Source organism: Odocoileus virginianus, chromosome 30 (genome assembly GCF_023699985.2).
Source record: "Odocoileus virginianus isolate 20LAN1187 ecotype Illinois chromosome 30, Ovbor_1.2, whole genome shotgun sequence".
NCBI lineage: Eukaryota > Metazoa > Chordata > Mammalia > Artiodactyla > Cervidae > Odocoileus > Odocoileus virginianus.
Window position 1 is genome coordinate 15,683,009 of NC_069703.1, and position 14,965 is coordinate 15,697,973.

Sequence of the window (14,965 nt, forward strand, 5' to 3'; positions counted from 1 at the left end):
TAGCCATCTGTAAAATACTTGTGTTGACTCAGACCAAATTATTCATATTTTACAGACATTTCTGAAACAATTCTCTGTTTCCAAGCTTTCAACCTATAGCAAATAAAAGAAGATTGTTTTTAAATACTCCGTGTTTCAGGAGCTGAGCCAGGGACTTTACATGAGCTATTTTATTTAATATTTGCAAATCACTACAGCAATAGAAGTTTATTAACTTTCTATTGCTATAACTAACTACCACAAATGTAGTGGCTTAAAACAATACAAATATATTTTCTTACAGCTCTGGACTTCAGAGGTCAAAAATCAGTTTCCAGGCTGGAGGAAAATCAAGGTGTTGGTAGGCCTGCTTTCCTTCCAGAGGTCTCAGGGAAGATCTTGGGCTTCCCTTGTGGCTCAGCTGGTAAAGAATCTGCCTGCTGAGCAGGAGACCTGGGTTCGATCCCTGGGTTGGGAAGATCCCCTGGAGAAGGGCAAGGCTACCCACTCCAGTATTCTGGCCTGGAGAATTCCATGGACTATACAGTCCATGGGGTCACAAAGAGTCGGACACGACTGAGTAAACTTCACTTTCACTTACTCCCCTGTCTTTTCTAGCTTCTAGAGGTTGACTGGTAGCTTCAGTTTGTGGCCCCTTCCTCTGTCTTCAAGGCACATCACTCCTACTCTACTTCCATTTTTATATCTTCTCTCCCTTACTCTGATCCTTTTGCCTCCCACTTATGTGGATAGCCCGCTTGGATGATCCAGGATAATCTCCTTATCTCAAGATCTTTAATTTAATCACAGCAGCGCAATGCCCTTTAACATCTAAATTAACATGTCCTCAGAAGCTGGGGATAGGACATATCGTATGTGAAGGCAGAGGATTGTTTTTCAGCTTACTACAGGTAGACAGTATTGTGTTCATTTTGCAGATGAAGAAAAAAGTAGTAATTGTTAACTCCATTAATACACAGAAAATTCAAAAGGGTTGAATAGTTTATTCAAATTCACAAAACCAAAAAGTGGGCACTGGCATACTAATGTAAGTCCTTTTGACTCTAATGCTGTTCCACTACACAATTCTGCCCCCAAATGAGGAATAAAAAGATAAAAGGACTCCCTTCTTACAGGTAGGATGTTTTTTGTTTTCATTTTCTTTATGACTTCAAAATATTTACCAAATAAATACTGAATAGCTGCCTACATGTAACACCCAATTTTCGGTGCTGGGAAAAAGCAGGAATCAGACCAAGTCAGTAACTACTAGGTAATCTCATATCTTCCCATATGTTTGAATACTTATAATGTGGGTGTGTGCACTATATTTCAGTCATGTCTGACTTCTTGACAATTTATAACTTTTAAATCTATATGCATAGACTTGACCAAATTCAACTACCTATTTGATAGCTCCATTTTTATGTTCAATAAACCTTTTCAATTTGCCACATCTGGAACTGAACTGGCTTTCTCTACCTCAGGCAACAGCACTACCATATTTCCCTCCCTCACCACCCAGTAATCAGTAATCAAAATACCTTAATTTGTCTCAAAAAAGTATCTTAATTCCACTCATTTCTTATTTTCACCACTCCCAGACTTCTAACTTGTACCTTCATTTCAGTTCTTGCATTGCCTTAATCTAATCGTCATATATAAATTGGCATGATCTCTTTAGAGAATAAATTAGATTATATCATTTCCAGGGCAAAATACTTCAATATTCATGGCATTTATAATAAAATCCAAATTTTTCATGCTACTCAGTATTACCACATACCTTGCTATGTTTACATTTGTGTGCCTGTTGTCCTGGCATAACTAGTAATAGAGTCTCCTTTCACTCTTAAAATTGTTCATTTGGATGAAAAATTACATGGTCACCATATATATAAAGGGTTTGTTGTAATTTTTTCTCTGCCTAAGTTTATTCCAATAGCCAAAGTCTCCCTCAGGACTCAATGGGGTTTGCCCTTAAGTCTCTTCTGTGATTATTTTTCTTCAAAAACTAAATCAAATCAAAGTGTTTAATCCAATACCTAGCTGTCTTATTTGTTGAACATCTGTCCTACTACTAGACATTTCAGTATGTATAATGTGTGGTAGGTGTCCACACATATTTATTAAAAGATTAATGACTATATATATATGCCATACAGTCATAGTTATATAAACATGTGGTATAACATTTAAATGGTACAAATGTGTTCAATATACCAATGACCAAACTAATAGAGGAGAAAAAAAGTTACTTCTGTTTAGAGAGAAAATAAGGTTGACTTCACAAGGCGGGGGAGGGGGGGGCCCAACCAGTGTTGGGATATAAAAGATCACATTATGTGAATCAAGATGCTCTGAGAAGAGATTTCTAAGCAGAAGGAATGTCATTTACAAAGGCAGGAAGGTTTAAAGCAGTGTGATTATTCAGGGAACTCAAAGTAGTTTCTATTATTAGAGAGTACGGTCTTGCATAAATGATATATTAATGCCATGAATCCCTAAGGACAAAACCTAAATTTTGAAGAAGATTGCAGGAAATATAGAAAATAGTTATGAAATTCAAAACTTAGTTTTGTTTTCATTTATACGGTTAGGATGACTTGAGAATTTCTATTGCATATTTAGCTCACCTTATAAATTATAGAAGTTCTTAGATAAGTAAATCAGTTTTTGAAGAGTGATATTTCAAACTTCATTACCATAAAGAATCCTCTCAGTTGTGAGTTTGTCATATAATATTCACAAAATTGTAATACATGGTCCGTAAGGAAACTATATCGAGATTTATGGTACAGAAAACCAAAGTGGGCTTTTCCCTTGATTTGGGGGATTTGCATTTTAAGAGTTATCTTAAATTTATGCTTTGGATGATGTATTTTTATTCATTCTTAGATTGTAAAAAGAAATAGACTAAAACTACTGGATTAACATTTTGTCATTTATATTATACAAATGCTAAAATGATCAGATCTGTAGAATTTATAGAACATCAGGTAATATTTTGAGGTAAACAAGAGTTGACACAGTGAATTGAAACTCATCTCAGACCTATTTATCTTGAAGAACATTTTCAAGAGATATTATTGGTATAGATAATCTTAAATGGTTTCTTTGAACATGAATATACATACCAAAGTTGCATGCTGGTGGACTGCAGGACATGAAAGCTTTGTTTGACTCCCAGAGTGCTTTAGAAGTTTGAGCCAAGATTTTCATTTAGATAAATCACATTGAAAAATCTAGAATTCTGGCCCCTTCCTAAATATTTTGAAGATCTGATAACTCTGGTGAGAAAAACTATAGTCCCAAGGGACTATATGAGTACATGTTTTCTAGTTCACCAACATCCATCTCCCTCCACCCTCCCAGGTAGAGATCCACACCATACCACACACACACACACACACACACACACACATATAAGTGTGTGTGTGTATATATATATATATATATATATATATACATATATACATATATGCCTGAGACCTTGTTCTGGAACGAAAAAGCAAAAAAAAAAAAAGCAACAACAACAAAACCCACACAAAAAACAACTATTAAAGACCAATTGCAAATTATCAAAATGTCTAGGAAGATATTTAGAATTTGATCATTTGTAATTCTGAGAATTGAACATGCATGCTATCCTAATAAAACCATCTGCAAATGGAGCAATTCAAACTTTCAATCTTTTCTTCCTTGAATCCATTACTAAACAATACCCAAACACAAAAAAGTCCAGCAAGTCCAGTATATCAGTTTGTTTCCTCCTGACCAAGAAGTTATTTGTTCTGGCATCTGGTCAATATAACACAAACAGCACATGCAATAGCACCAAATTATATAAATAGACTATGAGTTTGATCTGTAATTTGAATGTAAATATCTCCCTACCTTTATTATAGCAGATGTAATTCATTTAAGTAGATTGAAAATACACGAATTGTAGTAGATTAGGAAATATAAAGGCGGAAATGATGGGCACGTACCTTCGCTATCTGGACACACCAGTTAAGTAACAGCTGTGAGCCGATGTTATCCTTGTGCTCATGGACATAATCCAGCAGACAGCCATGGGGCATGAGCTGTGTCACCAGCTGAATGGTTGGGCTCAGACACACACCCAGTAATCGAACCAAGTGGGGATGGTCCATACTCGCCATGATTAGGGCTTCCTAAACAAAAAAAAAATGAATAACACCATTACTTCAACTCAAAGTTCTTTGCCATGACAGTGACTTGCACTGTACTGACGCTGTTGATAATGATTTTGAAAAGGTACTCTCATAAAATGGAATCAATTAAAAGTGAGAAAAGACATTATTGGCCATTATATTTCTAAAGTGATTTAATTCAAGTGAAAATAAATGGAAATTAGACTATATTTATTAGAATGGAAATATTATATAATAACTGCATGCAAATTTAATAGTAGTATTTTCTCTTCTGTAATGTGAAAAATATTAGATTTTATTTACTGCCAAATTAAGCTGAATTCTAAATTATATTGTGGATTTTTAACCTTTGATCTTTGGTTCTAGAGTTCAATTATCTATACAATACAGTTATTTGCACAAGGTTGCTCAAAGTTATGAATTATTGTTGTTTAGTTGTTAAGTCCGGAGAAGGCAATGGCACCCCACTCCAGTACTCTTGCCTGGAAAATCCCATGGACAGAGAAGCCTGGTAGGCTGCAGTCCATGGGGTCGCGAAGAGTCGGACACGACTGAATAACTTCACTTTCACTTTTCACTTTCATGCATTGGAGAAGGAAATGGCAACCCACACCAGTATCCTTGCCTGGAGAATCTAAGGGACGGGGGAGCCTGGTGGGCTGCAGTCCATGGGGTCGCGAAGAGTCGGACACGACTGAGCGACTTCACTTTCACTTTTCACTTTCATGCATTGGAGAAGGAAATGGCGGCCCACTCCAGTGTTCTTGCCTGGAGAATCCCAGGGACGGGGGAGCCTGGTGGGCTGCCGTCTATGGGGTCGCACAGAGTCGGACTCGACTGAAGCGACTTGGCAGCAGCAGCAGCAGGTGTTAAGTCATGTCTGACTCTTTTGCGACTCCATGGACCATAGCCCACGGACCTCCGCTGTCCATGCGATTGCCCAGGCAAGAATGTTGAAGTGGGTTTTCATTTCCTTCTCCAGGGGATCTTCCTGACCCAGGGATGGAACCTGGGTCTCCGGCATTGGCAGGTATTGGCAGACAGATTTTTTAGCACGGAGTCATCTGGGAAGCCCCCAGAGTTACAAAAACAGCCATTCAAAATTAACTCATTCATTACTGATATGGATTCAGACATCATAAGGGTAATTTGTAAATTATAAATATCAATGTAAACAATTACAAAAAATATGCCTCCCTATCTAACAATATGCCTACCATGAATTTATGCAGAAAAAAAAACATTTTAATAAGACATTTTACTCCATAACCTTTGATTTTACTCAAATTTATTTCATTTTCAAAATTATAAATATCTTATAAATAGAATAAAATTTGAGAGCTAAGTGAGATTGTAAAAATTTGTCTACTCCAATTTTGTTATTTCATGAAGTGAGAAAACAGTTCTAACTTCTTTTTCATAATCATAAAAGCATTTTTGCTTAATGAAGATAAAGGGTGGACATATGATGGATATTTAGCCCATCCTAAAGTTAGCTTTCAATTAAAAGCTATTTTAAGTGTCTTTACTCCAATTTGAAACTGATACAACCTTATACATACACACACTCACAGAGTGGTTGATAACATAAATAGGCAATTTATTATCAATCAGTTTACCTAGATGCAGGTATAAGAATGTTCATCAGACTCTTTTTGAACGTTTTTTGTAGCTTTAAAATTTTTCAAATAACCAAGGATAAAAAGCTGTACTGAGCTTCTCTTTAAGACAGCATGGGAGACTGATACATGAGTTTACTTTCATTTTCCTCTTGATTCCACCATGTTAATAATAAATGAATCAATAAAAAGCCAGAAACCAACAATCACAAGAAGAGGCAATGGGGATGGAATACTAAAAGTAGAAAGTAGCTTATTAGTAGTAACTGACTTAGCAAACATAGAAAATCTGAAGCCTAACTTAGGAGGTGAGAAACTGAAAATAAATCCAATTTACACCAAGGGTGTACACACCACAGGCTCAGTAGTGTTACACCACAAACCACTGTACATAAATGGAGTAGGAGGGACTGACATCATCAGGACTGTTTCAAGTCCATTTAGGAAGCACTTAGACTACAGAGCTCCTTCATCCTTGTGTGTGTTTGGGTTAGTCGCTCAGTTGTGTCCAACTCTTTGTGACCCCAAAGATGTAACCTGTCAACCTCTGTCCATGGAATTCTCCAGACAAGAATATTGGAGTGGGTAGCCATTCCCTTTTCCAGGTGATATTCCTAACCCTTCATCCTTAGAAGTTTAATCAAAGGGATTGTAAACTATGAATATTAGGTAATGGAAAGAGAAGTATTCTGGTAAAAATAAGGAAGCACTGTGGTAATCATGTAAATTTATATATGGTGAAAATCAAGGCCACCCTCTAGTTCCTTCTCCCAAATGGAGCTGTGACTTCAAAATTGTGAAAGTTTTGTTTAAACCTCAAATTCTATATCCAGCAAAATTTGAACAAAGGGAGTGAATATATGGGCATGTCTGTTCTTAAAAAAGATTATCTCATATGTTTCCTTTATCTGTTAGATGTGCTCATTTAATACAAAGTGGAGGGCACTTTAAAAAGCGCACTTAATTGTGAAAGCAAGGAAATGACAGTAAAGGGATACTCAGAATCAAAGCTGTACAGGCACCTGACATAGTAGCCAGTTTAGACTGGGGTAGGATATCCTTCTCTAGAAAAGATGTAAGAAGATGGATGAACGGCTGAAGCAACTAAACAGGAGCACAACCATGTAGAACCATTTGACTTTTATTAATATTATTTATTAATTTATTATAAATTATTTATAAATTTATTAATTTATTAATATTATCTTAAAGTTATTTGAGAAGATAGCTTGAGAGGATTATTATCTCAAAAGCTATTCACTTGTAATCTCCATTACTCTTTAGTAGGGTTGAGTTCTGCAGAGTCTAAAGATTATTCATAATCATTGGTGAGCCTGATGGAGTATATGGATTTTACTGGATCCATCCAAGGTCTTATGTGAATTATAATGTTTTATTTTTTGAAGAAGGAAGAGTGGGGCACTATGAACTCGTGTGGAGAAAGGAGAGATAGGAGGCCAAACAGAAAAAATAAGCTGGTAAGGGGATTTCAGTGTCACTCAAAGGACTTTATTTTTGAGCCTTTGGGAATAGAAGCTGAAATTGTTTTTCAGCTGACCTCCAAGCAGATGAGGTCTTCCAATTCCTCCTTCCTCAGCAGCCACAAGGAACCAGACAAGTAAGAAAATGAGAGAGAGCACCACTGGTTCCTCTGCTTTCTTGCTGAGCCCACCACCAACATAACACCTTGAGAACTGGCACCCCAGGGACCACCGAGAAACACAAGGTCACAAAGGCCAGTGGTGTCCTCGGGTGATACCAGTCAATGATGCTGAGATAGACCCTCTCGGTGTCTCAGAGAAGAGAGGCTCCACGTAGGGACTGATCTGGTAAGAAAGGACAATGTAGATACCACTCAGTGACTGCAACTGGCAGACTAGTTTGTAAATTCATATGAGACATGCAACTCTTCCCAAACTATTTGGGAAGACATCCACTGAAGTTGGGATTTCGACACAATTAGCAAAGCCAGAAATTATCGAGGGTTATTGCTACTAACATGGCTCTATTTGGGTCCATGAGGTGGAAACATTTTGGTTTTACTTCTTCTATATTTCAGTCAATATTTGAAACAAAGCAAACTGATGCAATTATAAGGAGAGTACAAATAGAAATGTTAGCCAAGTTATATTATCTATCATTTAATTTAGTATTTTATTAATTAAATAGTAATGAATGTTAATATTAAAAGTGTGAACCAGAGGTTCCTTCACTGAATTATGATATGCACACATATAAGTATACACATAGACATCAACAAAAAAGCAAAACATAATTAAGTCGTCTAACTCAATCAAGTAACAAATTAGATATTTAATTAGGTATTGAATATTAGATATCAGATTAAATTAAACATATCCTAATTGTATTCTCTGTTTCTCTTCTGTGACTTGTCTTTCACATCCTAGCATTTATCATTACAAACAGCTTAGGTTTATCATTTAAAGCATGGTTTTCCTAGCCCCACTCCCAGATAATCAGGTCTAGAAATGAATCAGGAATTTACATTTGTAGCAAGCTCCTGCAAGTAGTGAAGCTACTGCAGGAAATACAGAACTTTGAGAATCTCTGAAACATCTCCATCTATTGTATGTCTCTATCATTCACTGCAAAAGAAGTAACATGCAGCCACCATTGTTTGATCCTTATTGTAACTCTAGGAAGCAGTCAAAGGAGGCAGCCATTCTCTGCTGTAACATAAGGAAGCCAAGGCTGAGCAGAATCACTGCCCTAGCTCATATGAGTAAGCAGAAGGATCAGAGTTAAGACTGAGGCTTTCTGATTCTTAGAACAGTGCTGTTTCCTAGGACGGTAAAAACACTGCAATTTTAACATTTCAGTTCCATCAGCACTTTGAACTGTAGATGCTTATCTTACTAACAAGAAGGCAGTGCCAAACACCTGACTTTAGCCATGCCTGAATGAATTGGATCAAGTCATACTTCTGTCCCTAAGGAGTAACTCAAGCAAAAATTTGCACTTGTAGATAAATCGCCATCACTTACAATATGCTTTCAGAAAAAGTCAAAGAGAATATATTTTTCTGATTTCCTGTATTATTTGGTATAGGCCATTTCCTAAGATACAAAACATCATGAAATTTAAGAAACAAGAAAGACTTTAAGATTTTTTTGGCCTTTTTCAGGATGAAATATATAAACAATTTTTTTTTCTTTTACAACTCAAGGAGTAATATTTCCATTCTAAATATGCATGTGAAAAGTTTGCAACAGAAGAGTGTAAAAAAGTCGCATGAAAGTTCTCTTTAAAAAAAAAAATCTATTAGTAAGTCCTGGCAAAAAAGCTGGGGTTGTATTAAAGAAAATTGCTCATCACACTACAAAGAGTATTTGAAACCAAATTGCAGAGTATTTGCATAATAGTCCTCTTTTTCTGAAAAAGAAAAGATGAACAGGACACTAATTGTAGGTTTTATTTTTTTCATAAAGGAAATAGCAGATGGCTTTTTTGGGGGAAAGGGGAAGAAATAAAGAGAAAAGAATGTGGATTCATTTAGTGTGATGAGGGGGATGGAAAGGGGAAAGAAATCCAATATTTTAATAATGGAGTGTTGGGTTTCAATACATTACTCAGTTAAAATTAATAATGTCCTCGGCTACCTATCTCTGTGTGGGGCCTTTGGAAGCAGTTTTGGAATTTTTGCTGCTGTCATTAGAACATATCACCAAAGGCCACTGGAATACATACAAGTTGACAGATGTATTAACTATTTTTCCAGAAATGAAACTATTTTCTGTCTCTTATTTCTGTTTGGCTTTACAAAATTTTTCTTGTAGGTGAATTAAATAGTTTTTCTCATTGGACAGAGAGGAAGGATGTAACAGGTGTTACACTGAAAATTCTAAAGAAGAAGATCTTTCTTTACAATGAAGTCTGGTTGGAATTAAGGACATTTTTTTTTAAACTATCAAGGGATGACCAGGGCATGGATAAAAATCTCTGAAGCATGTGTGCCATTATTCTCTAGCCTATGCTATCTGTATCTCTATTTCATTCTGAAGGAAAGACATTTCGATGCAATAATAAAAGTGAGCAATGCCATTTGTCACATTAAGGCATCATTTTGCTCAGCCTTCAGATGTTTATACCTTGGCACTTAAACTTATTTTCTCACTCATGTTGGTTAAGAGTTTCACAAAAAGAAAAAAAAATATGGTCATTGAAAACTTATGAGCTATTCTGTTTATGAAAAATGTTTACTTCAGCCAAACTTTCACTGTTTCATTATGTCAATGGACCATTAATTCAATACCCTCCAGCTGAAAATGGGGAAATTTTCACTGCATCAGGGATAAGGAAGATAAAAAAGGGGGATAGAGAAAAAAATAATAAACAATTAGCAGAGACATATAAAACTGTGCTTAATGTAACAGTCAGCAGATTTCTGAATGTTTAAAACAACTGCCTCTCCTAAAGATAGAGGGGGTGATGGTGATGTAGAGAACAAAGAAGATAATGGTGATGGCATTGATGAAAAATGAGATAAAATTATTGGTCCATAATAATGTTTTACAAATCAGTTCTGCTGCAGATGGTATCCAGATAATAAAATAAATGAATCTGCATCTGTTTGCTCATGTCTAGAATAAATAATAATTTACTAGTACAAGTAGGTGAGCAGTAATTAGACTGAATTAATACGCCATCAGTTTAAGTGGGTCTACATTGCTCAGTGACATTCTTTTCCAGTCCCTGGTATCACTTTTGTGAACATGAACAGTCATATGCAGATCCTTCTAACTTTTGGAGTCAGCAGTTTTCCACCTCTGTTCATCACTCACCCATTTGCTGTCTGAATCTTATACCTAGATACTGCTTATCAGTGCTACACAATTAAGAGCTTTATGAATAATTTATACAAGGTAGAATTTTTGAGTATTTTTATTACAGTTATTGCAACCTGCTTTTCCCTCCTATATCTTAAGTGTGGAAATTCTATTGTGGCTTTGTCCCTAGTAGCCTGTGGTTTCATCTGTAACCTCTTGCATCCTTATATCTTATAACTTTAAAAAATATGACAGAGTTATCAAAAACATATGGAGTCAACTGCACAGTTCTGAGGTTTCCCATGATTTGATATACTTTGCACCTACAAATAGCAACATTACCATCTAAAAGAGGGCAAGCAAAATTCATCATGATCATATCCAAAATACCTGTGTAAAGTATCTGTCAAAAATATCCAAGCATGAGAATTATACTGTGCCCATATTCCAATCTATTTATTTTCAACTCCTATAATTTCAACAGTCACCTCTGAGTAAAAACTAGTAGATCTTTATATATGTGTATCTCCCCTATCATAGTACATATTCCAGTTTTAGTAGATTTGTTACAGGTCTATCATCTCTAATGATTTATCTGAAAGTAGTAATATTAGCTGATAAAATTATCAAATTCTCATATAGTATATGGCTCATACTAAGGTAGCAATGTAGTTTTATTAATAAATAAACAGAATCTGTATTATATTCCACCCTCCCACCCAAACTCATCCCAGGATTTCAAATGCCTTGTTGTCATCCTGATATAGAAAACCTACTGGATCTCTAATTTAAGACACAAAGTACATTTCTCCACAAAAATTTGTCTGCTACTTTTACGAATTTTCTAAGTTTCAGAAGTATATTCTGATTTGGTTTTTAAACCTTGGATTCCTATTTGGTATTATCTTTTCCGAGTTCTTCCATTCCATTCCATATCTAAGAGTAATATTGTGCCAAGTCCCATTTACTGTTTATTTCAATGTAGCTCAAATCTATATCCTCCCATGTATTTTTAACCTGACTTCTAGTCAAGTTCAGACTCACACTGCTGGTGTAAAAAGAATGCTGATTTTTCCATTAACTCCAGTCTGTTTTGGCTATAACATGCAAAAAAAAAAAAAAAATCCTTAGCATTTTTTTTCAGAGTACTACATAGATAGCTTTAACCTTGCATGCACTCAATAAACATTTGAGTTAAATTTGACATGTTGAAAATTGCACTATATTTTGTAATAAAGGCAGTTACATTATTCTCCCAGCTATGATGCCAGTGATCTGTGGAATTAACCTGCATAGTTCTCTTTGCCCCTCCAGATTCATCCTCCATCCTTTCGCATTTTGCCATGTGCCCAGCAAAACAGATCGAAATGAATGACAACAGGCTACCTTGTCTCTCTATTGGTTTAATTTGAATTCAGTCAATAATAATAAGCAGCAGAGGACTAAAGAAAGAAGGCAGTGAGGTTAGTATTTATCCCTCACCTGCCATTTCCCTGAGCCTTCTACTAAATGTCACAGTGGTAATTCTCTCACTCCTTCATGCCTAACTGTTCTGTTACTATTCTTGAGAAGCTTCAACAGTCTATGCTAGTGTTCCTTAAGCCTACAATTTCTTTATAAAAACCCCTTTGCTAAAGTCTCTTCCATTATTCCAACTTAATATATCACGTGCTTCCTATTGGAGTTCTGGTAAGGTAAATTTGGGCAAGTCACATAACCTAAAACTTGTTTGTTAAATGACAGATTAAGTCTGTTGAGGAAAAAATATCATGCATGCTACACCCACCAACCCTCCTTCCCCTTGCTCGTGGGGGAGACTGCTAAGCAATCATTGTGGTAGGCTGATAATGAATTACTAAATATGCCCACATCTTAATCCCAGGAACCTGTTGATATATCCTATTTGGAAAAAGGTCTATACAGATTATGATTAAATTAGAGATTTTGAGATGACAATCATCTAGAATTACCCAGGTGGGTTCTAAATGCCATCACAACTATGCTTAAAAGAGAAAGGCAGAGGATTAGCTACAGGTACAAGAGGAGTCAGAGATGAGAGCCAAGGAACAAATGCAGCCATCAGATGCTGGACGAGACAAGGAACAATGTTTTCTTTAGAGCTTCTGAAAGGTATGTAGCCCTACCAACACCTTGATTTCAGAGGTCTGGCTTCCAGAAATGTGATACAATATTTCTGTGAATCCAATCACTTGGAAGAAAAGCTATGACAAACTTAAACAGCATATTAAAAAGCAGAGACTTTACTTTGCTGTCAAAGGTCCATACAGTCAAAGTGATGGTTTTTCCAATAGTCATGTATGGATGCGAGAGTTGGACCATAAAGAAGGCTGAGCGTTGAAGAATTGATGCTTTTGAACTGTGGTGATGGAGAAGACTCTTGAGAGTCTATTGGACTGCAAGGAGATCCAACCAGTCAATCCTAAAGGAAATCAACTCTGAATATTCATTGGAAGGACTGATGCTGAAGCTGAAGCTCTAATACTTCGGCCACCTGATGTGAAAAGCTGACTCATTGGAAAAGACCATGATGCTGGCAAAGACAGAAGGCAAGAGGAAAACGGGACGACAGAGGATCAGATGGTTGGATAGCATCCCTGACTCAATGGACAGGAGTTTCAGCAAGCTCTGGGAGATGGTGACAGGGAAGCCTGGAGTGCTGCAGTCCATGGGGTCACAAACAGACAGACATGACGCAGTGACTGAACAAGAATGAGTCTGTGGTAGTTTGTTACAGCAGCCATAGGAAATTAATACAATTACTGTCTTTCTGTAAGGACTGGATGAGGACTCAAAATCCTTCTCAATTCAAGGCTTTGGCAATAAAAACTAATTTTTTGGAAGGTAAATGTGAGGTTTAAACATTGTTGCCTTGAACTTATACATATTTTTACAATTAATTCTGCTGCTAAGTCTTCTTTAGCTTGGATGTACAATATTAGTCTAATCTAAATGATGCAGATATGTTTAATTCATTTAGAAATTAACATATACATGTAATAGCAAATGATATATGATAGGCAAAGGGCTTATCACAGTGCCTAGTTGACTCTTAAAATGTTAGTTATTTTTACATTTGTATTAAACTAATTATATCTGAAGGGAGTGAAATCATTGAGTAGTAAAGGCACGACCAGGAGTCTGGAAAAAAAGCTGCAGCCCCAGGGTGAGTGGTCACTTTGATTTTTTTGAAGTCTGGTGGGGCATTTGGAATAAAAGGCAGATAAATTGACCAAAAAATAATTTTTCTGTCAGCACTTTAGAAGCAATTCTTTTCCCACTTAAGCCCATGGAGAGCTAGAAACATCTCTTCCTACTTTCAACATAAAGTAATCATGAAGTGTTAGGAAAAAACCAAAAGTTTTTTAGAATAGAATTGCAAGAAAACTTCAAGGGCAACACAAATTTGTTCTGTAACAAATAGTAATCACCATGACAGTAATAACAGTAAATAGAAACTGGGGTTAAAGTAAATGATAAAGACTAAGAGGTCCTGATGAACTTTACAGTCAGAACAGAGACACTTAATCGCTTATTGATTAATCTTAGTAAAGTTATAGAAAGACAAGTGCAAAGGTATCTGTAATTGATATTTCAGGACTGATACGGAAGAACAAGCTCAGTGAGGTCCAAAATGTATCGTCTAAGAGGACACTGCAATCTGCTATAAAGAATGAAAACATTAACTTCCTAGAACTAGAATAAATCATCGGAGGCTATAGATTCTGCAACTAGGGAGGGAGGAATAATTATTAGCTTTCAAATAGTATCTATTGCTTTTATTTTTCTCTCTAGAAATGAAAATTAATTTCTACAAGGTTATTTGATCTTATCTTTTGGGTAAGCCCTCTATTTAGTTCTCCTATAGCTTTCTAGTTTTTAGCAAACAGTCTCTCTAAAGTCAACCTATTCAATAATTTCATCAGATCATAATAACAACTGCTGCTTGATGTCAAATTGCACCTGGTACAATGCTATTGATTTTCCATGTGGACACATTTAGTTCTCAGAACAATCTTGTCCAACAGGTTCTCCAATTATTATATAATTGATAAGGAGAGTAGCTTGAAATGGATAAGCAATTTGATAATCTCCAAAAGTGGCTAAATAGCCAAGCTGGGATTTGAATCCAGTTTCTACTACATCTGTGGCCAAGACTCTCTTTACTGTGATATCCCCTCTGGAGTTGTCAGTATCAGTTAGGTATCCAGGTAGACTCAGTTGATTCTCTGGTCATTATTTTAGTATTCTAACAGGAACCATCGCTGATCAGATCAACCTATTAACGGAATCTTTATGGAGTGACATTCTAACAACTACTATTTTTTTTATTTTATAAATAAACTGAACACAATTTACTCTCTACTTAAAATTAGTCCTCCAA

The 14,965-nt window shown here is 35.9% G+C and overlaps 1 protein-coding gene across 4 annotated transcripts in view; it reads right to left on the reverse strand.

Moving 5' to 3' along the window:
* ERBB4 (erb-b2 receptor tyrosine kinase 4) overlaps positions 1-14,965 on the reverse strand; it is a 1,221,654-nt gene that overhangs the window by 186,735 nt on the left and 1,019,954 nt on the right. For all 4 annotated transcript variants that reach the window (XM_070458601.1, XM_070458599.1, XM_070458602.1 and 1 more), the window contains exon 20: positions 3,972-4,157. In XM_070458601.1, coding sequence (XP_070314702.1) covers positions 3,972-4,157 — 186 coding nt within the window. The remainder of the gene's footprint in view (positions 1-3,971; positions 4,158-14,965) is intronic.